This window comes from Ciona robusta, chromosome 5, assembly GCF_009617815.1.
Source record: "Ciona robusta chromosome 5, ASM961781v2".
Lineage (NCBI taxonomy): Eukaryota > Metazoa > Chordata > Ascidiacea > Phlebobranchia > Cionidae > Ciona > Ciona robusta.
This window is the reverse complement of record NC_143239.1, coordinates 6,460,731-6,484,854: the sequence shown is the minus strand read 5'-3', so window position 1 is coordinate 6,484,854 and position 24,124 is coordinate 6,460,731. Positions and strand designations below refer to the sequence as shown.

At 34.8% G+C, this 24,124-nt stretch overlaps 2 protein-coding genes across 7 annotated transcripts; both read left to right on the top strand.

The window, feature by feature from the left end:
• Nucleotides 1-1,007: 1,007 nt before the first annotated feature.
• LOC149736067 (ribonuclease 3-like) lies at nt 1,008-16,479 on the top strand. Of its 2 annotated transcripts, none has more exons than XM_089878780.1 (33): nt 1,008-1,524; nt 2,134-2,229; nt 2,378-2,406; nt 2,725-2,767; nt 2,899-3,015; nt 3,218-3,277; nt 3,787-3,845; nt 4,339-4,379; nt 4,688-4,745; nt 4,979-5,096; nt 5,162-5,311; nt 5,681-5,817; nt 6,431-6,567; nt 6,879-6,997; nt 7,679-7,925; nt 8,244-8,431; nt 8,750-8,872; nt 9,172-9,294; nt 9,585-9,654; nt 10,301-10,422; nt 10,812-11,049; nt 11,357-11,459; nt 11,898-12,013; nt 12,284-12,387; nt 12,509-12,562; nt 12,814-12,908; nt 13,383-13,496; nt 13,947-14,077; nt 14,336-14,456; nt 14,740-14,815; nt 15,399-15,445; nt 16,065-16,166; nt 16,227-16,479. In XM_089878780.1, the coding sequence occupies exons 1-33, from the start codon at nt 1,154-1,156 to the stop codon at nt 16,292-16,294; spliced, it is 3,777 nt and encodes a 1,258-aa protein (XP_089734906.1). In that variant the 5' UTR covers nt 1,008-1,153; the 3' UTR covers nt 16,295-16,479. The 2 variants fall into 2 exon arrangements, with proteins under 2 accessions (XP_089734906.1, XP_089734905.1); XM_089878779.1 differs by having other exon boundaries at nt 2,375-2,406.
• A 122-nt stretch (nt 16,480-16,601) lies between these two features.
• Nucleotides 16,602-22,833, top strand: LOC149736066 (solute carrier family 2, facilitated glucose transporter member 8-like). Of its 5 annotated transcripts, none has more exons than XM_089878787.1 (12): nt 16,602-16,738; nt 17,090-17,184; nt 17,586-17,766; nt 18,168-18,284; nt 18,861-18,950; nt 19,263-19,362; nt 19,925-20,082; nt 20,458-20,646; nt 21,030-21,135; nt 21,542-21,655; nt 22,123-22,328; nt 22,620-22,833. In XM_089878787.1, exons 2-12 carry the CDS (start codon nt 17,141-17,143, stop codon nt 22,755-22,757), a joined length of 1,443 nt encoding a protein of 480 aa, XP_089734913.1. In that variant the 5' UTR covers nt 16,602-16,738; nt 17,090-17,140; the 3' UTR covers nt 22,758-22,833. The 5 variants fall into 5 exon arrangements, with proteins under 5 accessions (XP_089734913.1, XP_089734915.1, XP_089734912.1 ...); XM_089878789.1 differs by having other exon boundaries at nt 16,663-16,798; nt 17,598-17,766; XM_089878786.1 differs by having other exon boundaries at nt 16,663-16,798.
• The last annotated feature ends 1,291 nt before the right edge of the window (nt 22,834-24,124 follow it).

Below are 24,124 nucleotides of genomic sequence, written 5' to 3'. Positions count from 1 at the left end.
TCAAGACATGTAACACACCTGTACGCTTGCTTACTCATGCCTTAGTCAGATTTAGTTTTTAATGTATAGTATTGTGGGGGTAAATGGGACACCTTTAGCACATAATATCCAAATATCCTGACCGTGTTTTAAACGATTAACAACGGTCTATAGGAGTCGTTGGATACGATTTTATAATTCTTTGAATGTCCTTTGTACACTACTAAATGGGACGAGAAAATAGAATAAAAAAGTGTGCCATCTTCCCCACCCTACTGTATTACTCTGAGTTACGGCTTTGTCACGCGAGGATGTAACGTTTACGTTTTATAGGTTGTTTTATGAACAAATATTGTCGGCGTATGAAATTAGCAATTTTGAATGAATTGGCATACAGCAGCGTAAAAATACAAAAAGTACATGATCATTGCTTTAACTATAAATAAATCAATATGACAAACACTGCAATTATTGGTTGTAAGGCATCACTTTTAAGTCGCAGACTGTAGCTTGTTCTACTGCGACGGGGACTTAAAAGCAATTTTTATAACATATTGATGTTAGGCTTTTATTCGGGACTATTATAAATATAGGGGAATACCCGAATAATCCAAAATAATTGTAACGTGTTTATTAAGAGTGTTTTTTATTTAATTTATATTTTTGTATTCAGAATTATTTTGCCGGTTTTTTCAATAGAATAATCTTTAAGTTTATGCAGATTTGTTTAGGCTGGGTATGCAGGCTACAGTTTTAATTCACAAACTTGTCAGAGCAAATTAAATATTTCTCAATAAGCGTGTCAGCGTGTGTGTTGTTGGAGCATCTTACTTGCTGTAATTTTTTTAAGTGGGCTTGTCATAGTTTTATTGTTGCAAACGTTTATAAATATTGTAACAAGTGAATATAATAAGGGTGTTACTGTGTAATATATAAGCAGATAAGGAAATACGAGGTGTATGAAACAGAACACCTGTGTTATAACGACTGTCGTTGCCCCGCCATGCGAGGATAAATAAGTTACATACGTGGTAACGCGTAAGCTGGCAGGAGGTGTATAAAACAGAACAGTAAATATTGGCATTTTATTATTATAAATTCACAGATCATTTTTTGAAGGACTGTAAATTAGAATACAGGTGTTATAGTTTAATTGTTGCCGACACTTATACCAATGAACCCACCCCCCGACCCCAACCATCCAAATAATCAATGGCCCCAACCACGGAACATGTCACCCATGGGTACCCCCCCAATTTCACCCCAGTATTCATACCCACCCATGTGGTACGGGTATTCCCCTCATCCCCCATATTACCCCTACCCCCCACCAGGAGGGCAGTATGGGTCACCTTACCCCCCTCAAAACCCATATGGACCCCCGCTACCCACTTACCCCCCAATGCCGCCACCCCCACCCCAAAATAGGGTTCCTCGTTACCCCGAAAACATTGATAGGGGGCGCCCCCCAATGCGAGACAAAAGAAGTGACAATATACCTCGTTCCCATGACGACAGAAGAGGAACTCCCGAATATGATTCAAGGTGATGTAGATTTATATTCAATGTCGGTGAATTTCTTGTGGATAACATGAGATTTAAACCAGAGTTGGCTCATTATCCCAACATTGTATATGTACATTCTATTCTGTATTGATGACGTCCTACTGTGAGGCATGCCATTGGACCTGGGATTTAGACCAGAGTTGGTCCCATTACCCCAACATTGTATATGTACATTCTATTCTGTATTGGTGAGGTTCTACATTGAGGCACGCCATGGGACCTGAGATTTAGGCCAGAGCTGGTCCCTTACTCCAACATTGTATATGTACATTCTATTCTGTATTGATGACGTCCTACAGTGAGGCACGTCATGGGACCTTTGATTTAGACCAGAGTTGTCTCATTACCCCAATACTCAGGCTGTTTATATATATCGTTGACCAGTATAACTGTCCTGGTCTTTTCCTGAAGTATTTTAAATTTTTAGCGTATTTTTAAGGACTGTCTTTTTGTTGCTCATTCTCTTTTCTTTTGTTGTTTGTCGAAGGAAGAAATGAAAACCGATATTACGCATATTATATTTCTGTTATATCACATATGTGATTGTAATAATATTAATAGCCTACCAATTATGACATCACAATTAAGGTATTCTGATCGTCGTGGAAACCGCAACAATGAGCGACGCTCGTCATCGAGCACGAGGTCATCTCAATCAAAACATAGACATCGGTCAAGAGAACGGTTTGTTATTATATGATTTCTATGTAACTTGTTTATCCTCGCATGGTGGGCAATGCAAGTCGTTATAACACGGGTGTTCTGTTTCATAAACCACGAACTTAATTTATCTTTTATAAATTTAAATGAAGCTTATTTTATCTTTCAGCAGTGGCTCAAGAAGAGAACCAAACCGCAGAGGTGGGTTTGTTTATTGTGTTTGTTTCAATAAATCTGCAAAAAAATACCCAATTCTACTCAAACAGCATTTCATTCATAAATTCTTTCTTTCATCCCAAAAGTTGTTACATTAACACATTGTCGAAGTCAAATATGTGGTATTTTAACAGCGGGCATAAGGTGTATGAAACAGAACACCTGTGTTATAACAACTGTTGTTGCCATTCATTCATTCATTCATTAATCATGTATGTTAAACTGCTACTAGCTGAAAGTCCTAGCATTCCTGGTTTTTAAGATAAGTCACAATATTGATTGTGATGTCATAAGTATTTTTAGATTATCAAAGAAATGAACACCCAGACCTGAAAAAAAGAAAAAGGCAAGTATTCAACATTTTTACAACTTTTTTTGGTTTGCTATGTTATAGCTTTAATCCTAAATATTATTTCATTATGAAAATGGTCCAACTTCATGAACACTAGATCAGATTTACAAATTTATTTTCTACAGTACTTATTTAAGCGAGACTGATGACATCACAGAGGGTCATTGTGACATGGAGGAAGAAATCAAGAATTTAAAATCAAGTTATGTTCAAAGCACGCAGCATGGGAACCTTTATAAAAAGTAACTTCTTGTTATTTTGGTTATTTATTTTTTTTATCAATTGTTAACAACGTTAATTTTTGCTGATTTTCTTTTCATTGTTTAATTGATTAAATTTTTAATATGATGTTTTTTTATTTATTTTAAAGTTTTGAGATGAAACAATGATCTGAAAGTTTTTATTTATATTTAAATATGATATCTATGTAATGCATTGTTACAGAATAATTGACCCGACATCTACAGTGGAAGGAATGGAAAGTTTGGTCAACATTTATGAAAGGTTTGTTGTGATGTCATAATGATGTCACTTAACAGTCTTGGTGTGATGCTATGTCTATTATATGACACCGGTGTTTTAATTCCTACACCTTTTGTGCGTTGGGACAGTTGTTTTTATTGTTGAGGTTACACACCATTATATTGTGCAGCATGCCATGGGACCTGAGATTTAGGCCAGAGTTGGCTCATAACCCAACATTGTATATGCACATTCTATTCTATATGTGTGAGGTCCTATAGTAAGGCACACCATGGATGTAGACCAGAATTGTCCCATTACCCCAACATTGTATATGAACATTCTATTCTATATGTGTGAGGTCCTATAGTGAGGCACACCATGGATGTAGACCAGAGTTGGCTCATAACCCAACATTGTATATGAACATTCTATTCTATATGGGTGAGGACTAGGAATTAGACCAGAGTTGGCCTATTACCTCATAATTGTGCATGACAGTGTATGATACAAATACAATCTTTGGTTACAGATTTATTTATTGTTTTCAGGTTTGAAAAGCAATTAGCCAATCGCCATAGAGATTTATGGGAAAGAAGACCCGAACCAGGTTAGAGAGAAAATATCTGCATTATTTTAATATAGTTGGTAAACATATTCACTCATCAAGTTACAAATGTATAAAAGGGACATGAGGTGTATGAAACAGAACACCCTTGTTATGACAACTGCCATTGCCCACCATGTAAGGACAAATAAGTTACATACGTGGTAACTCGTAAGCTGGCACAAGGTGTATGAAACAGAACACTTGAGTTATAACGCCTGTCGTTGCCCACCATGTAAGGATAAATAAGTTACATACGTGGTAACTGGTAAGCGGGCACTAGGTGTATGAAACCAAACACCTGTGTTATAAAAACTGTCGTTGCCCCGCCATGCAAGGGTAAATAAGTTACATACGTGGTAACTTGTAAGCTGGCATGAGGTGTATGAAACAGAACACTTGTCGTTTTCCCGCCACGTGAGGCTAAACAAATTGCAAACATTTAATTCCTAAATCTTTGGATGTTTTTGTCATTTATTTCACAATGTTTCTACAGATCAATCTACCAAAGCAACGTTAGATGAAGAATTAAACTTGGTTTGTATTTAACATAACAAAGTTTGTTTTTATATTATTTAGGTCCTATACTATATTTCTATACTATATATGCTACTGTTTTCAGTGTTTTGTATATTATATTTCCCAAGCTGTAAAATTATTTCAAGCCTTATATTTTGCTCTTATAGTGTTTAGGCCTACGAATTTTGTTTATGCCAAACTGTTTTATATATTCTACTTTAAAAGTTTGCTCATGTTTATTCTCATTACACAAAAGACTTTGCAAACCGTACTTTGTCCCTTGCAACAATACTATTGTCCTTAGCAACAATTGTTTTCTATTCTAGAATCAAAGCACCCAAATAACAATAGAAAAGGTAAAGAAGTGGAAAAGTGACATTACACGTGAGAGAATTTGTTTTCATAGTTTAATTTGTTGTTTGCTAACGTTGCTTGCTGATGGTATATCACCTGCATTATAACGGCATCTGTATTTTATTGTTTTAACATTTTATGCTAATGTATTGTTTCCAACAAAAAACTGTATATATATATATATATATATTATACGATATCTATTAGTAAAATAACATATATATGATATCTATTAGTAAAAAAATATATATGATATCTATTAGTGACACGCCATCAGCAAGTTAAATCGTCGACGATCGTGAAGAAACTTTTGGAATCTTCAAAGAACTTGAATCTCACTTTAGAGGAATATATTGACCAAACAGAACCAAGTATTCCAAAGTATACAAATGATTAGTTAAGACACTAGTCACCACACAGAATATTTTATTTAATTCTTTGTTCAGTTTTGCGCTTGGGAAACTAAAGAGGGCGATAGAGAGCGGAGTGGACCTCGACACAGAGCATGAGGGTAATGAAGTTGACCACGCGGGGGAGCTAATGAGCTCCATCAGGAAATTGAAAGCCCACAAAGACAGGTTGCACGAAGAATTATGGTGCGTTGCTCTCTTGTTTATTATTAGTTATTACCTAATACAGTATCTGTTATTGTTGAAAGGGAAGATTATTACTATTAAGTTTTTGCCACCTAAATACCTGTGTTATAATGATGGTTGTTGCCTCGTGAGGATAAATAAGTTAAATTTATTCATTCAATATTTACTCATGTGGTAACTCGTCAGTGACAAAAATATGTATGAAACAGAACACCCTTGGTATAACGACTGTCGTTGCCCTGTCTTGATTCTCTATTACTGAGTGTCTATAGACTGCTTCAGTTGGGTCTAAAACTCATATAAAATCACTTATATAAAACAAAATCTTCTTTAGACCTTAGTGGTTCTAAAATTAGGTCTTTTTCTCAGGTACAACGAACCAGGTCAAGCTAACGATGGACCTCTATGTCGATGTAGCTCAGGATCAAGAGACAAAGGGATTCGACACAATATCTATCCTGGGGAAGTCCCTACAGCACCTTATGATCCTATGAAGAATAATATTGGTGAGCCAACATAGAATTGGTATAATATAAGCTCATAGAAATCATAGGGCATGATATTAATTCTAACTAGACAGTTTGAGAGGCAATAGAGTATGGAATAAGGAAGTTTGGTGTTTTAAGAAAACTTTTCTGTTTTCTTTCAATGTCCAAGGCAATTTTAGATGAAGAAATAAATTTGTTTCGTTTTAATCACACTTTGTTTTTATACTACTTAGACCCAACATGTTTGTGTGCTCCGACGTTTACATGAGTGCCTTTTTCTCACGTTTATCTTCCGTATAAATACCGCGTCTCGTGTTCATTCGCCCTCTTAGTTTACCTGTCGCAATACAACATCCTGCAACCGCTACAATATTATATTTCCATACTATAGATGTTTGTGTAATAAATTTTTCAAGCTATAAGTTTGTTGAAAATATAAAACATTTTCGCGGAAATTGTCACTTTAGGTCGATTATTCTGGGGAAAACAAGTAAAAAATTAAATTTGAGCTAATAATGATATTTTTTTACACATTAAGTATGTTTCAGTCAATAATTTCAATTATTCTTAATAAATTACAACTAAAAGCACTAGTAATTAGAAAGTGACCAAACCAACTTCATCAATGCAGGCAAAATGCATCATTATCGCATCACAGTGGGTCCTGCTGTCAACTATATGATCTCACAACCGACCACAATTGAATACAGCGGCCATGATTATATGTTTGAAGGATTCTCTATTTTCTCTGATGAACCACTTGATAAAGTGAGAGTTTTGGATATTTTATTTGTACTAGGCTGTAGGTGTAGCAACTTTCTATGTAAGTGAGATCCTGTGGTGTGGCCTGATTGTAACTGAGATTTTTAAGCCAGAGTTGTTCCTTCACCCCAACATTGTATACGCACATTCTATTCTATATGGGTGAGGTCCTACAGTGAAGCATACCATGGAAGCTGGGATTTAGGCCAGAGTTGGTCCATTACCCTGACACCCAGAGTAAATTATACCAACACATATATTAATAGTATATTATAATACCATGTAACCTGCATTATGACATAACAATCCCTTTTCAGATTCCATTATGTGACATAATCAGGTTCCACATCCGATACACAATCTACCTCATCGAGGAAACTCCTCCCGAGAGTTTCTGTATCAGAGGATTGGATTTGTTTGATGAATATTTGTTCAGGTATTCATGATGTTAACCTTTGTTATTTTTTATTCTTTGTGGTTGAGGTCCTTATCAATGACCTGGGATTTTGGCCAGACAACCTTGTTACTTGGTATTAGAACCAGTTGTAATGTCCTAAGGATCTGGTGCTAGGAAAATGCAACAGACAAAAATCAAGTCCAACCAATTGTTGTATTAAAGATATATATTCTAATTGAACAAAAGACTGCCAATGCGATTTATACATAACACATCTGTAATTCAGATCCTTATTATATTTCACTAAACAAGAATCGTTTAACTACATGAGCACCAGATCAGATTCGCGGAATTTATTACTAGTTGTGATTAAGTAATAGGCTGACTCTGCTTAATCCTAGACCCATATTGTATTCATTCAAGAATATTTGTTCAGGTATAAACGATAGGAACCAGTTTAATGTAGTGGTAATGGGACAACTATTTTTGTTGCGATAAAACCAAAACTTTTACTGGATTCGCTAAGCGTTTTTAGGGAATTGAGACCAACATATTTTTTATCAGCGTTTTTTTAAACAAAGTTGTATCTTTTGGTACAACAACCAACACAACGTGCAATGTTTTTGAAACATTTATCCTTGCAAAAGTTGGAAAAATTATACTTCTAGAGAAGTAGGGAGTGAGGTCTCTTTATCTGTATTTATAAGATTTCTATTCCAGAGAGGTCCTTGAATTATACGACTGGCAAGGTGATACTCCTCCTTCCGAGGCTCTCGCTAAAAACAAAAGAAAATTCAGATTTTTTCCTCGGTTCGTCCGTTCTTTGCCAGACAACGGGAAAGAAATATTATCTTTATGTAAAGTACTGGAATATTTGTTGGAGAGCGACAAACCCCTCGTGGATGAGAAGGACCTTGATTGGTTGATGAAGTGTTCACATGACGAGTGGCTGGACCATACAGACGCGGTTCGTGTTTGGAATATTTGTATTTTCCCTTCTTTCTTTTTTAAACATTTGCATTTTTCTTTTTTTAATGTTATTTTCTTTTGACATATTCGATTATATTTATTAAACGATTATTCTTTTTTCGCACTATGTTTGTTTTTAGGGTAGTTTAAAATGTGTTTTTAATACCCAAGGCCTAAGCAGTTTACAAAGAATTTAGAATTTATATAGAAATTTAAATTGGCCTCTAGTAACCCCAGACTAACATTGACCTGCAGTAACCCTAGGTTAAATTCACCTTTATTAACCTAACTTTAATTGACCTTTATTAACCCCCAGATCAGGGGTTCAATCGTCACCCACCCCGGTAAACGCCCAAGCTCCTTAAGAGTCGACCAACTCGATCGTTACGACCGAAAACCCGTTGAATCAACTACACAACACTGCCCACAAGTGGATGAACGTTACCCGATGATCATTCACTTTGGGATCCGACCCGCTAACCTCAGTTACGCTGGTGACCCAACGTAAGATATATCCGAACAAAAATATTAGGAACAATTTATTCGCCCACAATTTTAAATATGTGGTCACTCATAAGCGAGCATGAGCACGGTTTATCTTTAAGAAAAATGCTTGATTTAATTCTCTCAGCTGGAGACCCACCATAAGGGTATATATGTTACATATAAGGTCCCACACGGTGGCTCACTTCCCCCATATCGAATAAATGGATATATGTACCTTATTAATGTCCAGGAGACACAATGTACTATGTATGGTAAAAAATAAGGGGCATATAAGGCAACATCCGTGTTATAACGATTGTTTTATTCTCGATCCAGCTACCAAAGAATTTGGCGAGCTTATTTGAAACAGCGACATCTAATGGCCAACTCACCGAAAGTAAAACAAAGCGACAAAAAGAAGTTGAGGGAACGAGAGAATGCTCTGCAGAAGATAAAAAGGTTAAAATATGTTTAAATTTAGTAATGTCAAGTAAAGCGTGTCAATTCAAAGCTGAACAGACTGACTAGGTTTTCGTTGTGGAATAATAGGTCAAATCTGGTTCGAGTTTTAACTCAAGGACATCGCCTAAATGGATTAGAAATAAAACTGTAGAAATGAAATATAAATGAATGAATAAATGTAACTTTCTAACTTGCTTTATCAATGCGTGGCCGAAAAATGACAGTCGTTATAACACGAGGTTGTTATAACAATAATTGGCAATACTTCTGTAACAATGCCCATTATTACATCACAGGGCAAAAGATATGCAGAGAGAGGTCACAGTTGAGTTAAGCAGCCATGGTTTTCGACGAACTGGTTTGCGATCCGATGTTTGCCAACATGCTATGTTGCTTCCAGTGCTGAGTCATCATTTAAGGTTTGCTTAGTCATTCTTTGATTCTTAAACTATAAAGAATTAACCTTACTCAGCATTAATTTACCCTAACTGCTTATTTTATACTGAACAAAAATTCTGCTAGGAGAAAAATCTGCCGTATACTGAATTTCCAATAAAACAAACCTTCTAAAAACCAACGTTTAATCTTCTCTGCTCAAACTTTATTAAAAAATAAACCTTATGTTTAATTCATTCACATTGTGAAAATATTATGAAGTTTCAAATTCAGTGTTTATTTATTGTAACATATTGACTTTATGATGTCATAGGTATCACCTTTGTTTGAGAACTCTAGAAAAAAAGATCGGGTACGAGTTTAAAGAAAGGAAGTGGCTAAGTGTAAGTGAAATGTAAAAGATAAAATTACTGTAACTGTGGATTAAAAGCTAATTGTTATTAATTCACAAGAAACCGAAGTAATAAACCTCCTTAAAAGACTCGTTAAAGTTGTGTCTTAATCATTTTCAATTCATTGTAAGACAAAGATAAGGTTACTCTAAAATGTCTTCAATTCCTGCCTAACGTTTGTTTGCTATTATTGAAATAGTATTTCCACACACCATGGAAAAACAGTTACAGATTGAAATAAAAAGGATATAAAAATAATAAGTATGATATAACCGAAATAAAAGCCTCCCAAATTATCAAGTGGTAACCCTCCCTAATGAAATGCTATTGTTCTAATATTTTTTTACATATTTTCTTACTGTCCTGTTCCGATTTGTTCATGATTACTATTATTGTGTTTGAGTCTTCAGGATTTGCAAAAAAAGCCAAAATATAAATAATACCTTTTTACTGTTACAACCCAATGTTATAATTGTGGTTGTACAAATAATTTGCAATGTGTTAAAGTGATAACCCTCCCTAGAGAAAGATAATTTTTCCTCTCTATTTTCCATTACCGACCTATTTTAACTTTATTGGTCATATTTGTTATTGTGTTCTATAAAGGTCAACTTACACAACTATATAAACATTACAGCACGCCATGAATCATCCAAGTTGTCAAATGAACTTTGGTTTGAACCCAGATCATGTTAGGAACACACTTTCCAACTGTGGATTGAGATTACCTAGATATGGGGACAGTTCAATACATTATAAGTAACTATGAAGTTTATTTGGTTTATTTAATTAATATAGTTTTGTATTAGGTTCATATGTTATTACTTATTTAAAATCTAAATGTTCTTAAAGTTAAAGCTGTTACAGGCTGTCCAAAGAAAAGTTAAAGCTTCTTTGAAGTAAAACACAAAAATAATGTAGTCGAACACATTGTATTGTAGTTACTTATGGTATTGTTGCTTGCTCAATGCATTTGGCAGGCACAAAAAATATTTATAAAAATGTAAAGTTGTTGACTTGGTAACAGGCATTACACCTATAAGGATCGTTGACACCCTTCACACCAAAAAGTTACAAAGTTTTTCAAAACTTTAAAAACAAACTACAAAAATTAGTAATAGGTATTTGAATCAATTACCTTCTACCAGATACACAAGAAAACGCGGAATCACAACCTTAATTCGAATTATGGCACGCCTTGGGCAACAGAGGCCGGTTTTATCCCCAATCGAACACAACGAACGTTTGGAGTTTCTTGGAGATGCCGTTGTTGGATATTTCACGAGCGTTCATCTTTTCCTTCTCTTCCCCGATCTATCAGAAGGAGCACTCACAACTTTTCGGACCGTGCTTGTGAACAATCAACATCTGGCGCTATTGGCGGAGGTTGTAACGATTTGTATCGAGTTGATGTTGGCACTGTGATGTGACATGAGCCATGTCCATGTTAAGATAACTTTGGTATAAACACAATTTCTTCAATGGGACCTGGAATTTATATCTATTGTCCCATTATTCCAACAAAACCTATAACTGCATACACCCAGGGTGCTGCTTTCTAGACCCCACTGAGGCAGTTAAATACAATCAACAATGTAAATTCTTTGGTATATAAGATGTATGAATAACGTTGTTTAAGCCTGCATAGTGTTTACAATGTCCTCATGTAAACAAGTGTCCAAACAATCCACAGAGGCTACAATTAGATGAGTTCATGTTGTATGCTCATGGACCCGACCTTTGTAGAAAAGCTGATCTACGCCATGCTATGGCTAATTGTTTTGAAGCTCTTATGGGTAAGTTAGAGTTTAAAATATGCTTTTCATCATGTGTAAAGTAGCTTATGAGCATTCGCTGCAGCATATCTTGATTTAGGCTCTTTGAGCTACCATGAATGTAACTTCGTTGGTGATTGTTCTTTATGTATAACTGACAGTTTGGTCAACCCATTAGCAGCCACTTGGTTAAAACAATTATGTTATGGTTAAGTGTCTTGTCCTAAAACACATATAAATATGTAATACAGAAAAACAACAGTCATGATAACACGATAAAGGTAAAATAAATGACTCAGTATTGGTACCATTAGGTAAAATTCGTTGCTTGTAATTCGTATATTTTAAGTCATTTACATTCATTTTCCTTGCCGAAACTTTTTTATTTACCTTGGCCAAAAAATGCTTTATTATTGGTTATTTATTCAACAGCATAGTAATGTTAAATGTTCAAAACAGGTGCAATATACATGGAAGCTGGGTTGGAACGAGCTCAAACGTTGTTTGGGGAGTTTTTATGGGAAACCGAAGCTTTGCAAAGAGTTTGGAGAAGTTTACCGTTACATCAGCTGCAGGTTCATAAAAATTTAATGAAATCGTGTAAAATAGAAATCTTATAACTGGAATGTTTTTTAATTTAAATATCTGATCTATTGCCCCCAAAAAATAATTTTAATAAATACTTGCTTTTCAAAATGTTTTACACTGTTTTTTCTTCGAAATAAAAAAAAGTATTATTTTAGTCTGCCATGCAACGAGACTTTTCTACGTTGGCCTTTTACAGTGTGCCCAATTTATTGACATTACTGGTGCACTATATCGCCTTCTAGTGTTAGCTTTACCAGGAAGAAGAGCCCGTTAGTGACCGACGCTGCATCAAGGACGTCCCGATCCTCCAGAAGTTAACGAAGTTTGAAGATTCGATCGGAGTGAAGTTTAATCATATCAGGTTGGGTTGTATGTTTTTAACTTATCGCTCTTTTAAACGTTTTGATATTGTTAATTTATCGCTCTTGTAAACTTTTTCGTTCTTTCTGACTAAACAGACTGAATAAATATCATTTCTTCAGGTTACTTGCGAAAGCTTTCACTTGGAGAAACGTACATGAGAACATACTCACACAGTGAGTTATAACTGTGGTTTCTATGAATTTTTATGTTTTTAAATACATTATTTATTGTTGAATATGGTGATAAAAATAGAATTTAATTAAAACAACAAAGAAAAGGAAATAAGCTGCAAAACAACAGTTGTTAAATCAGGTAGTGAGTAATTCGTGCACTTTAAATGATCAAACACTATGAAATATGTAACTAGCCAAAGTCGATTTAATTGTATTTTTGAAGCTAAGTTATTATTTATTTTGTTTTCCAGTGGCCACAATCAAAGATTGGAGTTTCTTGGTGATTCAGTTTGTAACCTCGTGGCATCAGCTTATTTGTTCAAACTTTACCCAACTCATCATGAAGGTAGGGTCTATATTACGTTTGGCAACACTAAAAATAAATTTGGCAACACTGAAAAATAAATTTGGCCACATTAAAAATAAATTTAGCAACACTAAAAATTAAATTTAGCAACACTAAAAATTAAATTTGGCAACACTAAAAAACAAACTTGGCAACACTAATAATAGATATCTTACAACAATTAAAGTTATTCTAAACTTTTCTTATAAAAGCATTAGAAATTTTTTATCCTTAATAGTTGAGGTGGTACGAAAAATAAGGATTTTGACCAGAGTTGGCTTATTACCCTCAAAATAAATTGCTGTATGTATATTTAAACTTTATATTACAGCTGTTTTATGCTATATGTTTCCTATATATTTAGTTAAAACGCTCCAGACTGTACATTTTCAGATTCAATCATGTCGCGCAGTTTTTTCTATATATTTATCGCATTTATATCTTATATATATATTTAACAGTAATACACCACAGGTCATCTTACACTGTTGCGAGCGACTGTTGTTAACGGCCGAACACAATCACTTGTAGCAACAGAACTAGGGATGCCGGAATATGTGATTTGTACGTTGGATAACGACAGTACAGGTTTGTGTAAGGCGTTTATTTATTTGTTTCTTGAGTAAGAGTTCTTGAGTTTGTTTGCCTAATTTTTGTCAGTGTGGGATGAGTAAGATTCAAGGGAGGGCCTGTTGTGGGATAAGAATTTCTGTGTTAAACGATGTCCCATCTTAATGACGGTGAAGGTGATGTATATGAGTATGTAATCAATTATGTGAATTTAACCTATCACCCACAAAGTTATGTAGTAAATAACTCACAAGCAGGCACAGTGTGCATGAAACAGAACACCTGTGTTATAACGACTGTCTTGCCCCACTACGAGAGGACCATTAACTTACATATGTGGTAACTCGTAAACAGGCAAAATGTGCATGAAAACACTGCTTTGTGTGGAATGAAACAGCCATGCAATAACTCTTGAGCCTTCCTACCATGCAATGGGTTGCTTATAAACATGTACCTTGTTTTTAACAGAGAGAGTTCCTGAGTGGCGAGAAAAGAATCTCGCCGATCTTTTAGAAGCGTTCGTTGCTGCGTTGTTTATCGATAAAGGGTTAAAATACGTCAAAACATTTATGAAAATTTGTTTCTTTCCAAGACTAAAGGTTTGAAATTGAAATGAAAATTGCATACAATATTGCGGTTCGAATTGCCCCCTCTTATCCATGCTAAAAATACTCAGTTTTCCACAATTCGTACAAGCCTGTTCCACGAGTTACTAACGCTGGGTATATCTTGCTCATCAGGCTTCAAAGCGGGATTTCCCAAAAAATTTCAAAAAGTTGTTTAATATCTCTTTCCAAGGAAATATTACCCAATCTTTTATTTTAATTGTTACTAACTACCGACACCTGTGTTTGTAGGAATTCATCTTAACCCAGGAATGGAACGATCCAAAATCATGTTTGCAACAATGTTGTCTTACTTTACGACAAGAAGGAAAAGAACCTCAGTTGCCGACTTATGAAATATCTCATCAAACTGGTAATACCTCATGCTCGCTGTCGAGTATTTAAACCCCTCATGCTCACTGTCAAGTTATAACATGGGTGTCTTCCTATACACCAGGCACACATGGTGTATTCACTATTCATACACCTCATGCTCGCTGTCGAGTTTTGTAAATCTCATTCTCACTGTTAAAACAAGTCTCATACTTTGTTCTTATTATAAAAACCTAATCCAGCAGTGCCTTAGTCTAATGTTATATACATCCACAAAAATAAGCACACAAGCATTAGTAGAATAACTCCCACCCACCTTCCAGGTCCCTCTCATTCGAGGAAATATGTGGTGACCGTTCATTTTAAAGGGGAGGAAATAGGGAAGGGAACGGGGGAAAGGTCGGTACATTATCTTTGTGTTATCATAATGTTATTTGTTAAATATACTTTATTTGTTTTATCTTATGTGTAAGCGATGCAAGGTTCAGATTTTTATTGATTTTTATAGTTTAGTTATTTGTTTTATTACAACTTTTTGTTTGGTCAAATTTCATTGTTTGATCACAAGTTTCTTTGATTGTTAATTTATTATTTTTGTTTCATCACAATGCAGCGTTTCTTACCTTATAAACAGATTGTTTTTTTCCCCTAAACATGTATCATGGCCATGGGCACTAAAATGTATATGCGTAGTATTCCCTGAAATAGGTTATAATTCACTTGGTCAGTATAATAGGTAAACATAGGTAAAAAAGATGGGACACTTTTAACACATAATATTCAAATATTCCGATCGTGTTTTAAACAATTAACAACAGTCTATGGGAGTATAATTCTTTGATTGTTCTTTGTTTACTACTAAATCGTACAAGAAAATTGAATGAAAAGGTGTCCCATCTTCCCCCACCCTACCATATCTATCTAAACATTAGTGGTTAAACTTTTGACTAAAAATAGAAATTAATACATTTTTTCTTTTCAGCATTCAGCGTGCAGAAAGAAATGCAGCAAGAACGGCACTCAACCAATGTGAGGATAATGCTTTTAATTTCAATATATCTGTTATGTTTATTTATTTTAAAATAAATACTAATTATTAGGATTTTTTCCATTTTATTTAAACTTTTTTTTTTAAATTTTCCGAAAGTTTGATATTATGCTGTATACGCTTATGACATCAGTCCTTTTTTATTTGTTTTATTCTGAAGTTTATCCTGCATGTGGTGGACAGGTGAACAGGTCTAACAAGGGCACATCATGGATGGTGTCTTTATAGAAGCAATTCTTAAACTTTTCTAAAAATTTTGCATGGTGAACCCTTTGAAATTATTTTAATATTTCACTGCCCTATATAAAAATGAATGAATGCTACAGGGAAAATGTAAAATTATTATCGAATCACAATCATTGCTTCATTGCGGTCCCTCTGAAACTGATGTACGAACCCCAGTTTGGAGACTACTGTTTTATATACTACACCTTAAACTTGAGAGTTGAATAGTGTAAACTTTCTGTTCTATTCCATGTGTGTGAGGTCCTTGTAGAGGACTTTGAATTTCGCCCAGATTTGAACCTAACACCCAGAAAGCCATTTAATTCTTTCATGTGAATATTGTTGTATTAACTTTATGGTCGTTGTTTTTCCCAGACAACTTCCCACAATTAGAATGGCAGCGTCGATATGTAGCAGAGAAACATGACCTCCCATATGAACCGAGGACAAATCTCAAGAAAATTGATGGGAAAACTGGTTTGTATTCAGTATTGTGACATAACAATGAACTTTTGATAAAACAATGGACATTTACAGATAACAATGGAGATGAACCGGATCATAAAAAAATAAAGACGGATGAACCATCAGAAGAAGAAAAATAACATTTATTTTTAAATCATATTCTTAAATGTTGAACTGAAAACACACTGCCTTGTTTCTAAGCTTCTATATCATGGAAACATAAGTTCATACTTTACACATTCCTTCTGAGGTCTTTATCACTTGACGTGTGAATGAAATGACTAAACTGTGAAATATGACTTACAATACATTTCACACACATATATTGTATTGGTATAATATATTTAACATGGGTGTCTTCTTATACAGCACACACACATGGTGTATTCATACACCCCATGCTCACTGTCAAATCCTAATTTAACCCAATACAATAATTTTGTCATATTCCATACATTACTTCAACACAACATAGCTAGCTGCATTAAATTTGCTTTAAAATGTCAGGAAGTGAAATAATAAATCAAGTGCCTGGGGCAAAGAAGCTGAAAAGTTGATGAATGACAGGAAATTGCTGTTAGGAAGTACTGCATAATATTTCTAAAGTTTTGTGGACTATCCTAACTTAGAGGTTCAGTTCCGAGGTGATTGTTTTGTAGAAATTTAATGGTTGTTAGGATACTGGGCTAAACTTGTTAAGTTTTTTTGCAGGAATTGTGTAACTAGTGGCTTAATTTAATTTGAAAATAAAGACAATAATTTATGTGCTGTAATGTTTGTATTGAAACTGAAAATTTTTGCTAATGAACTTTATTTGAACAATGGACATTTATCTATCAAGATTTAGATCACAATCGAGGTTCAACCAATTATTTTTTTCAGTTTTGCAGAGTTTTTTAATCCTTTGTTTAATAGATTGCATTTAATGTGTTCAGGTTTTTGCAACAGCAAGCTTAATAAGTTGCTGGAGTTGTTTTAGATGAAGCATGTACCAAGATGAAGTGACATCTTTACTGCCTGCTGAAGAAAAGTAAGTTTTTCGTTTTATATTTTTGTATATATTGATTTAGGCCTAGGCTTACCTGTTGTTTTTAAACATTTTTTTACTCGGTCACTTACATTTTTTATTCACATTCATAGTTTTATTTCAACCAACAATGTGGTAGTTAAAGCCCTTCAAACCAGAAGATACCAGGTTCTATTAGTGATCTATTATAAATCTATGAGTCTTATTCCAAGGCACTTTTGGTATAATTACTTTAACCCAGTGGTCACTGTTGGGTTGCTCAAACTGTCATTCATACAGAAATGTGGTTCCCCCATTATAGACTTCTATGTCTTTGGGCAAAACACTTGGTGGGATAATTACTCTAACCTAGTAGTCACTATATAATTTATCATCCACACAGAAATTCCTTTCTTTATTTAAAGGTATTCTCCCAGAAAGAATGGCAGCAACGTTCGATTATATTTCTCGTGTTCTATTGTTCTTCTTGGAGCTTTTACTTGTGGAACAATGATAGGTATGACATCATCAATGATTCCTGGCATCCAAAACAACACAGCACCTCCCCTCATTGAGATGAATAAACAACAAGCTTCGTGGCTTGCGGTGAGTTGTGACATCATAATGAATAAACATAGCTGGCATTCTTATAACAACGGTTGTTGTAACACCTATTTACCCCCTTGTGTTGGAAAACGACACTCGATATAACACGAGTGTTCTGTTTCATACAAATCGTGCCCGCTTACAAGTTACCACGTAGGTAACTTATTTATCCTTGCATGGCGGGAAAACAACAGTCATTATAACAGGGATTTTTGTTTTATACACCTCATCCCACTTTTGAGTTACACGTAGGTAACTTATTTACCCGCATGGCGGGGCAACGAAAGTCATTTATACACAAGTTTTTGTTTCATACACCTCATGTTTACTTACAAGTTACCACATATTATTTGATCGAGAAACACCGTTTCATTCTTGAATTAACTTTCAATTTATTGCAGGCCATACTTACTCTCTCTGGTTTGGTAGGAGGTGTTTTATCGGGGTATATTACTCAATATGTGGGAAGGAAATATACTTCAGTTGTATCCAGTCTACCATTCATTGCAGGCTTGCTGGTGAGTATAATTTATAACATGCGTGCTGCTTTTATGTGTAGTATAGGTGCTGGCCATAAGTATGGTGTTATAGCAAAATGTATGCTTGTTTATGATATATAGCATAGATGATGTGTGATTATAACATGGGCGCTTGCCTTATTATATTTGCTGCTATATTAAAAGAGGTGACATGGGGTGTATGAGGTGTATAAAGCCAACATATTTATAACATAGGGGCTAGCCTTATGCATGCTGCTATATTAGGGGTAGACATGACTAACTTGACACTGAGCATAAGGTACATTCATTTATTCATATGGAGCATAATATAAAGGTGTGCAACATGGTAGGCCATCCCTTGCCCAAAACGCCTCACATTGCATGGCACTAAAAAGACTGCAGCCGTATATAATAGAATGGTGGATGATATGATGTATTAATGTTTCTAATCTGTACCAACATAAGTACTTAATTATTGAAACTGATAATATATTTTTTAACCCCAACAGCATAAAGGTGTACGGAGCCACAATATATGATGTGGAGTACCAGTTTACTTTTCTGTACCAACTAACAACCAAATTATTGATTTAGATAATGTATTTTTCCAACTACCTTTGGATGTTATTTGTTGGGAGAATATTAACTGGGTTTGGACTTGGAGTTATTTCATTTGTGGTTCCAGTAAGTTGCTTTTGGGTTTAGCAACCAAGGTTTTATCCAAAAACTTTGCTCCAGTAGTATTTCCCCATATCGGGTTTTAACTGCTGTCTTCTTGTGATAATTTGGGGTTATTAATTATATTTTCACAAGTTAAGTTTGTTTACTTACATTTGTAGTTTAATTGCTTTCATTCTGCTGTTAATTTCTGTATTTTTATGGATGAACTTATTTTTTTAAATATATTTCTCCAATACAAGAATTGTTTTATTTCACAAGCAATGGATCAGGGCCAAGGCCACGGCATGCTTTACAATAATATGTTTATGTTGTTAGATTTACATCGGGGAAGTATCTACCTCCAAGTTGAGGGGAATGCTGGGGTCAGGAAACCAACTTTGCATTGTGACCGGTATCTTGTACATATATGGCATGGGTAAGATACTTGTACATATATGGCTTGGGTAAGATACTTGTACATATATGGCTTGGGTAAGATACTTGTACATATAAGGCTTGGGTAAGATACTTGTACATATATGGCTTGGGTAAGATACTTGTACATATATGGCTTGGGTAAGATACTTGTACATATATGGCTTGGGTAAGATTAGAGATAAAAACACATTTGTACTAAATGTAAATGGAAGTATTGCTTGTTAAGTGTGCCTATTATGTTTTAAAATAAATGTTAATAATTTGCTTTAACTATCAAGGGAAATAACTATTGTATGGGGAAATAGGCAGTTAAAATTATGTTTTTGTTTTAAATGATATTTGTATTTGAAATTGTGTTTCTGTTTTAGCTATTAAAAAAAAAAATAATAGAAAAAGCACATTGTGTACAGATGTAAACAGAATTACTGCTTGTTAGATGTGCGTATTCTACTTTTCAATGGTAATAAGTTGCATTAATTCTCACAATACAACATAATTTTCCTCGAATAATTATCATTTCTTCCAATTGTTTAATCCAAATAATTCCTTATTATTTCCAGGTTCATTTCTAAATTGGAGGATGCTCACTCTTTCCGCTCTTCCTGCTCCCACTCTTCTCTTTCTTTTCTCTTTCATTATCCCGGAGACTCCTCGTTTTCTCATGATGAAAAAGAGGAATATAGAAGCAAAGGAAGTTCTTCAGTGGCTTAGGGGAGATGTAAGGGAATAAAGTATAGTTGGTCATTTATTTGCATACTTACGTTTCACCGTCAAAAAGCCATAAGTTACAAAACCAGTGTAATATGCCTGGTAACTACAGTTTAAATAAATTTGTTTATTGTTTCTATATACTAAGTTACTAATGACAAAATGTACCAAACACACATGGTGTAGTCATATACCTTTTTCTCACTACTGAATTATAAAACAGGTATCTTCCAGAGGTATATAAATACACTATGTAAAAGTCCTACTAGACTAGACACCTTTGTAGTGGTCCAACTCTGCTTTTCACCCCAGGTACCATGGGGTGCCCCTCCACAGGACCCCTATATAGAATAGAAATAACAACATTTCTCTCTATCTCCCCCAGGTGGATATCAAAGAAGAATATTTTGAACTTGAAAAAAGCTTGAGTTGTGATGTTGAATTTGCATCTTGGCAGGAAGTAATAACAGATCGAACTTTGCGAACACCCATGTTGTTATCGTTAGCTGCCATGTACTTTCAACAGATGAGTGGAATCAACTGTGTTATGTTCTACGCAAAATCTATATTCCATGTGAGCGGTGTAGTTTTACATTGGCTTTAATTACCTCAATGGCTAGAGTGCTAAATTAGAGATCAGAGGTTACGGGGTTCGAAGCTCAATGCTACTACCATTGGTAAATGTGTGGTAGGCACTTGCTGGTAATTGGTCCAACCCATTTACTAATGGAATTACTGAATTGTCAGCTATAGAGAAAAATAATCACCCGCAAAGTTACGTAAGTGGTAACTCGTAATCAAGCTAAGGTGGGAAGATTTACCTTCTAAAGTTAAACACCCAACCTGTGACGAACCGATTTATTAACATTGTGCAGTATGAACACCCGTGGTACAATAACTGTCATTTTCAGCCATGCAAGGATAGGCAAGTAGCATTTATTCGTTTATTATTTCCAGAGTGCAGGGTTTGTTACTTCATCCCAACTTACAATGGCGTTACTAGTGGTGGCCTCTGTTCAAGTCATCTTCACTTTCGTATCGTGTTTGATTGTAGATTGCATTGGTGAGACATACATTGAATAGGCCCATATTGACTTTGCATAAACTACTTATAAATAGTTTTAGTGTATCAACATTACTGTATGGCTGACACCGAAACTTGTTTGTGGCCACTGGGTTGGGGCATTCGTAAGGGTTTTCCAAAACACTTACAGCAATGGTGGTTGCATTGAAATTTGAACTTGGTATCTTCTATTTACAAGCATGATAATCACTGTACTACATCGCTGGTATTATGTCTCAAATTATCGTACACGGCAAGCCTAAGAAATATTTTATAGTATCAATACAAAGTTTATATGTGAGCTCTTTTCTATTTCAAGCTGGTTGTTGAAAGCCAACAAAACTTATGTTTGAAATTTTTTATTTTACTGTTTTTAAACTTTATTCTTTGTATTCTATTGCAACAGGACGGAAACTGTCAATCATTGTGGCTGCTGCTCTTATGTCCATAAGCCTCATTGCATTTGGATTGTATTACCAAATCACATCTAATTATCAAGTGCATAATGTTGCTAAGACAGGTAACTACTTTCATTGGCATTTCATAACTAAAGCTGAAATGGGGTATTTTAAAGATTTATTTCATTCAAGTACCATATTGTAGGCTACTGAATAATTGACAAATATTAGACTCAAGTGTAAATTTAACATTATTTATTCTCACGTGGCGGGCAACAGCGGTCTAATACAGTCTTCTATTGCATACACTACGTGCCCGCTTATGAGTCAACAGATTGTAATTGTTTGGGTGATAACTTTAAGCTAATTCACGTGCCGATGGCAACTTCACTTAATAACCTCACTTCTATAAAAAACATTTTAACTCTCGTTAGAGCCATTTCCTATAAACCTACATTGTACAACAAATCTTATAAGGTTTTCTGCATAAAAAAGAAGAAAGTACTAGATGGTCCTGACCCACAAAGCCTGCTTCTTATTTACAACTTCTGTTAAAGCTATTCCTATAAATTCACATTAAACATTCCAGGCACCATTACCCCGAATCTGAACTGGCTGGCTTTAACTAGCATGACAATATTCATAGCATCTTATTCTGTTGGTATTGGTCCTATAGCCTGGTTATTGGTGGGTGAGATTATACCAGTACGAGCACGAGAACGAGCTGCGGCTTTGTCAACTGGCTTTAACTTCTTTTTAGTCTTCATTCTGACGTTGGAGTTTTCAAATATGATCGTAAGATGTTTGTAATTATAGTATTGGCTCCTATATCTCTGGGAAAAAAAAAACAACACTCAGCTATATATATAGTAAAGTGGGGCAAGATAGGACACCTTTACCACATAACATTAAAATATTCTGATCGTGTTTTAAATAATTAACAAAGGTCTATGGGAGTCGTGAGGATTCGGATTTGTAATTCTTTGAATGTTCTTTGTTTACTGAGAGAAGATAGAATGAAAAAGGTGTCCCATCTTCCTCCACACTACTGTATAAAAGTTTTTTAAAATTGTGTTCGTCATACAGAGTGCTATGACATCACAAGGAACATTCTGGTTCTTCGGCGCTAACTGTATTCTGTCAATCGTATTCACTGTTGTATGGCTGCCGGAGACAAACGGAAGATCTTTAGAGGAAATTGAAGATTACTTCCGCCGGAAATGACATTTTAACCATAATTCGCGCGATATTTATCGAATTTTCAGATTTAACATTTTCTAAAATAAATGATAAGATTATATATTGTTAGATGTCATATCATAATTTATATTTATCTCTTCGAAAACAACGGCAGAATCGTATACTGAAACAACGAAGAGAAGGGAATTAACAGCAAGTCACAGTTTTTTTATCCACGTGGAAAATTTGAATATTTGAATCAGTTTTGCATTTATTTCCAAACAAAACCCTTTTTGTTTCGTACCAGCGGTGTCTGTGTTGCATCATAATCGGACTGTGATCAAACGATCGCTTTTGTTACGTCATTAGCTATACACGTCCAAGGTAAAATGAGATAAAATCTAACATAACAGAACCCAGACATCTGACCTGTGTAAATAATCTATTGCGAATAGCTGACCGAAATTGATTATTTTTACAAATTAATTTGAAACTCTACTTAAAGTGATCTATTTTATTGCCTGCAGGCAAAGGGTCGGTTAATCTTCTGCGGGGACATATCTTATACAGCAGTGATATTACTACTATTCTACTGTTTTAGGTGTTTGGGAATTGCAGCGGTTTATGCATATTGCGAGACTGGTGCTTAGCTCTCGGCATTTTTAATGACGAAATAAGCGTGTGTAAAGCGTCAATCAGCGCTGGAATTTACGTGTTTTAGTTATTTGCGTTGGGAGATTTGCAAGTAACTCAACAAGTTGTGTAATAGCTAGTAGATGTGACCGGACAATGTTACTGTATAAGTGTTATGAAGATCGTCTTAAATAGAAAGGAATGCAAATAGGCAAGTTAAGAGAAAGTGTATATTTATATGTGTTTATAATGCTCAAAGGTATATAGCGTATGTTTTTGCAAGTTGTGCAACCGCTTATTATTTGGCTGTGTGCGGATAGAAAAACAGTGCTAAACACAGGCCAGTAAAGATGGTTTTAAGTGAGTTATGCATATATATAAGAATGAGGCGCTAAGCTGACTAATATGGCAATGGGTCGTAACCCTATAGTTCAAACTGACTTGGCATCCGAAACGCATTTTTAAAGTTTTTTGAATACTTACCGTGTTCGATTACCGAGTTTAGAAAGATTTAAAAACCATATCGATTTGAAAAGAACTTTACTTTACCTACCCCTACGGTACTAACTTATTTGATAAAACCGGTTTTTGATTTCAAAGTTTTTAAATACTTGCGGTGTTGGATTACCAAGTTTAGAAGGGCTTGGAAGCTGTTGATCAAAATGACAGAAACGTTATATATGTGTCGCTATAACTACCAGACATTATATTTTATCCAAAAAAAACGATCTTCAGCAATCTGGTATGAAAATGAACGTTTGAATGCCCGGGCTGCAATT

Excerpts from the sequence above, each read along its gene's own strand:
- LOC149736067 (XM_089878779.1), top strand. The coding sequence starts at position 1,154 with ATGAACCCACCCCCCGACCCCAACCATCCAAATAATCAATGGCCCCAA. Across the intron at positions 5,312-5,680 it reads AGGTTGCACGAAGAATTATG|GTACAACGAACCAGGTCAAG; the intron begins GTGCGTTGCTCT and ends TCTTTTTCTCAG. Across the intron at positions 8,432-8,749 it reads AGTTACGCTGGTGACCCAAC|CTACCAAAGAATTTGGCGAG; the intron begins GTAAGATATATC and ends TTCTCGATCCAG.
- LOC149736066 (XM_089878787.1), top strand. The coding sequence starts at position 17,141 with ATGTACCAAGATGAAGTGACATCTTTACTGCCTGCTGAAGAAAA. Across the intron at positions 17,185-17,585 it reads TTACTGCCTGCTGAAGAAAA|GTATTCTCCCAGAAAGAATG; the intron begins GTAAGTTTTTCG and ends CTTTATTTAAAG. Across the intron at positions 18,285-18,860 it reads CATTCATTGCAGGCTTGCTG|ATAATGTATTTTTCCAACTA; the intron begins GTGAGTATAATT and ends TTATTGATTTAG.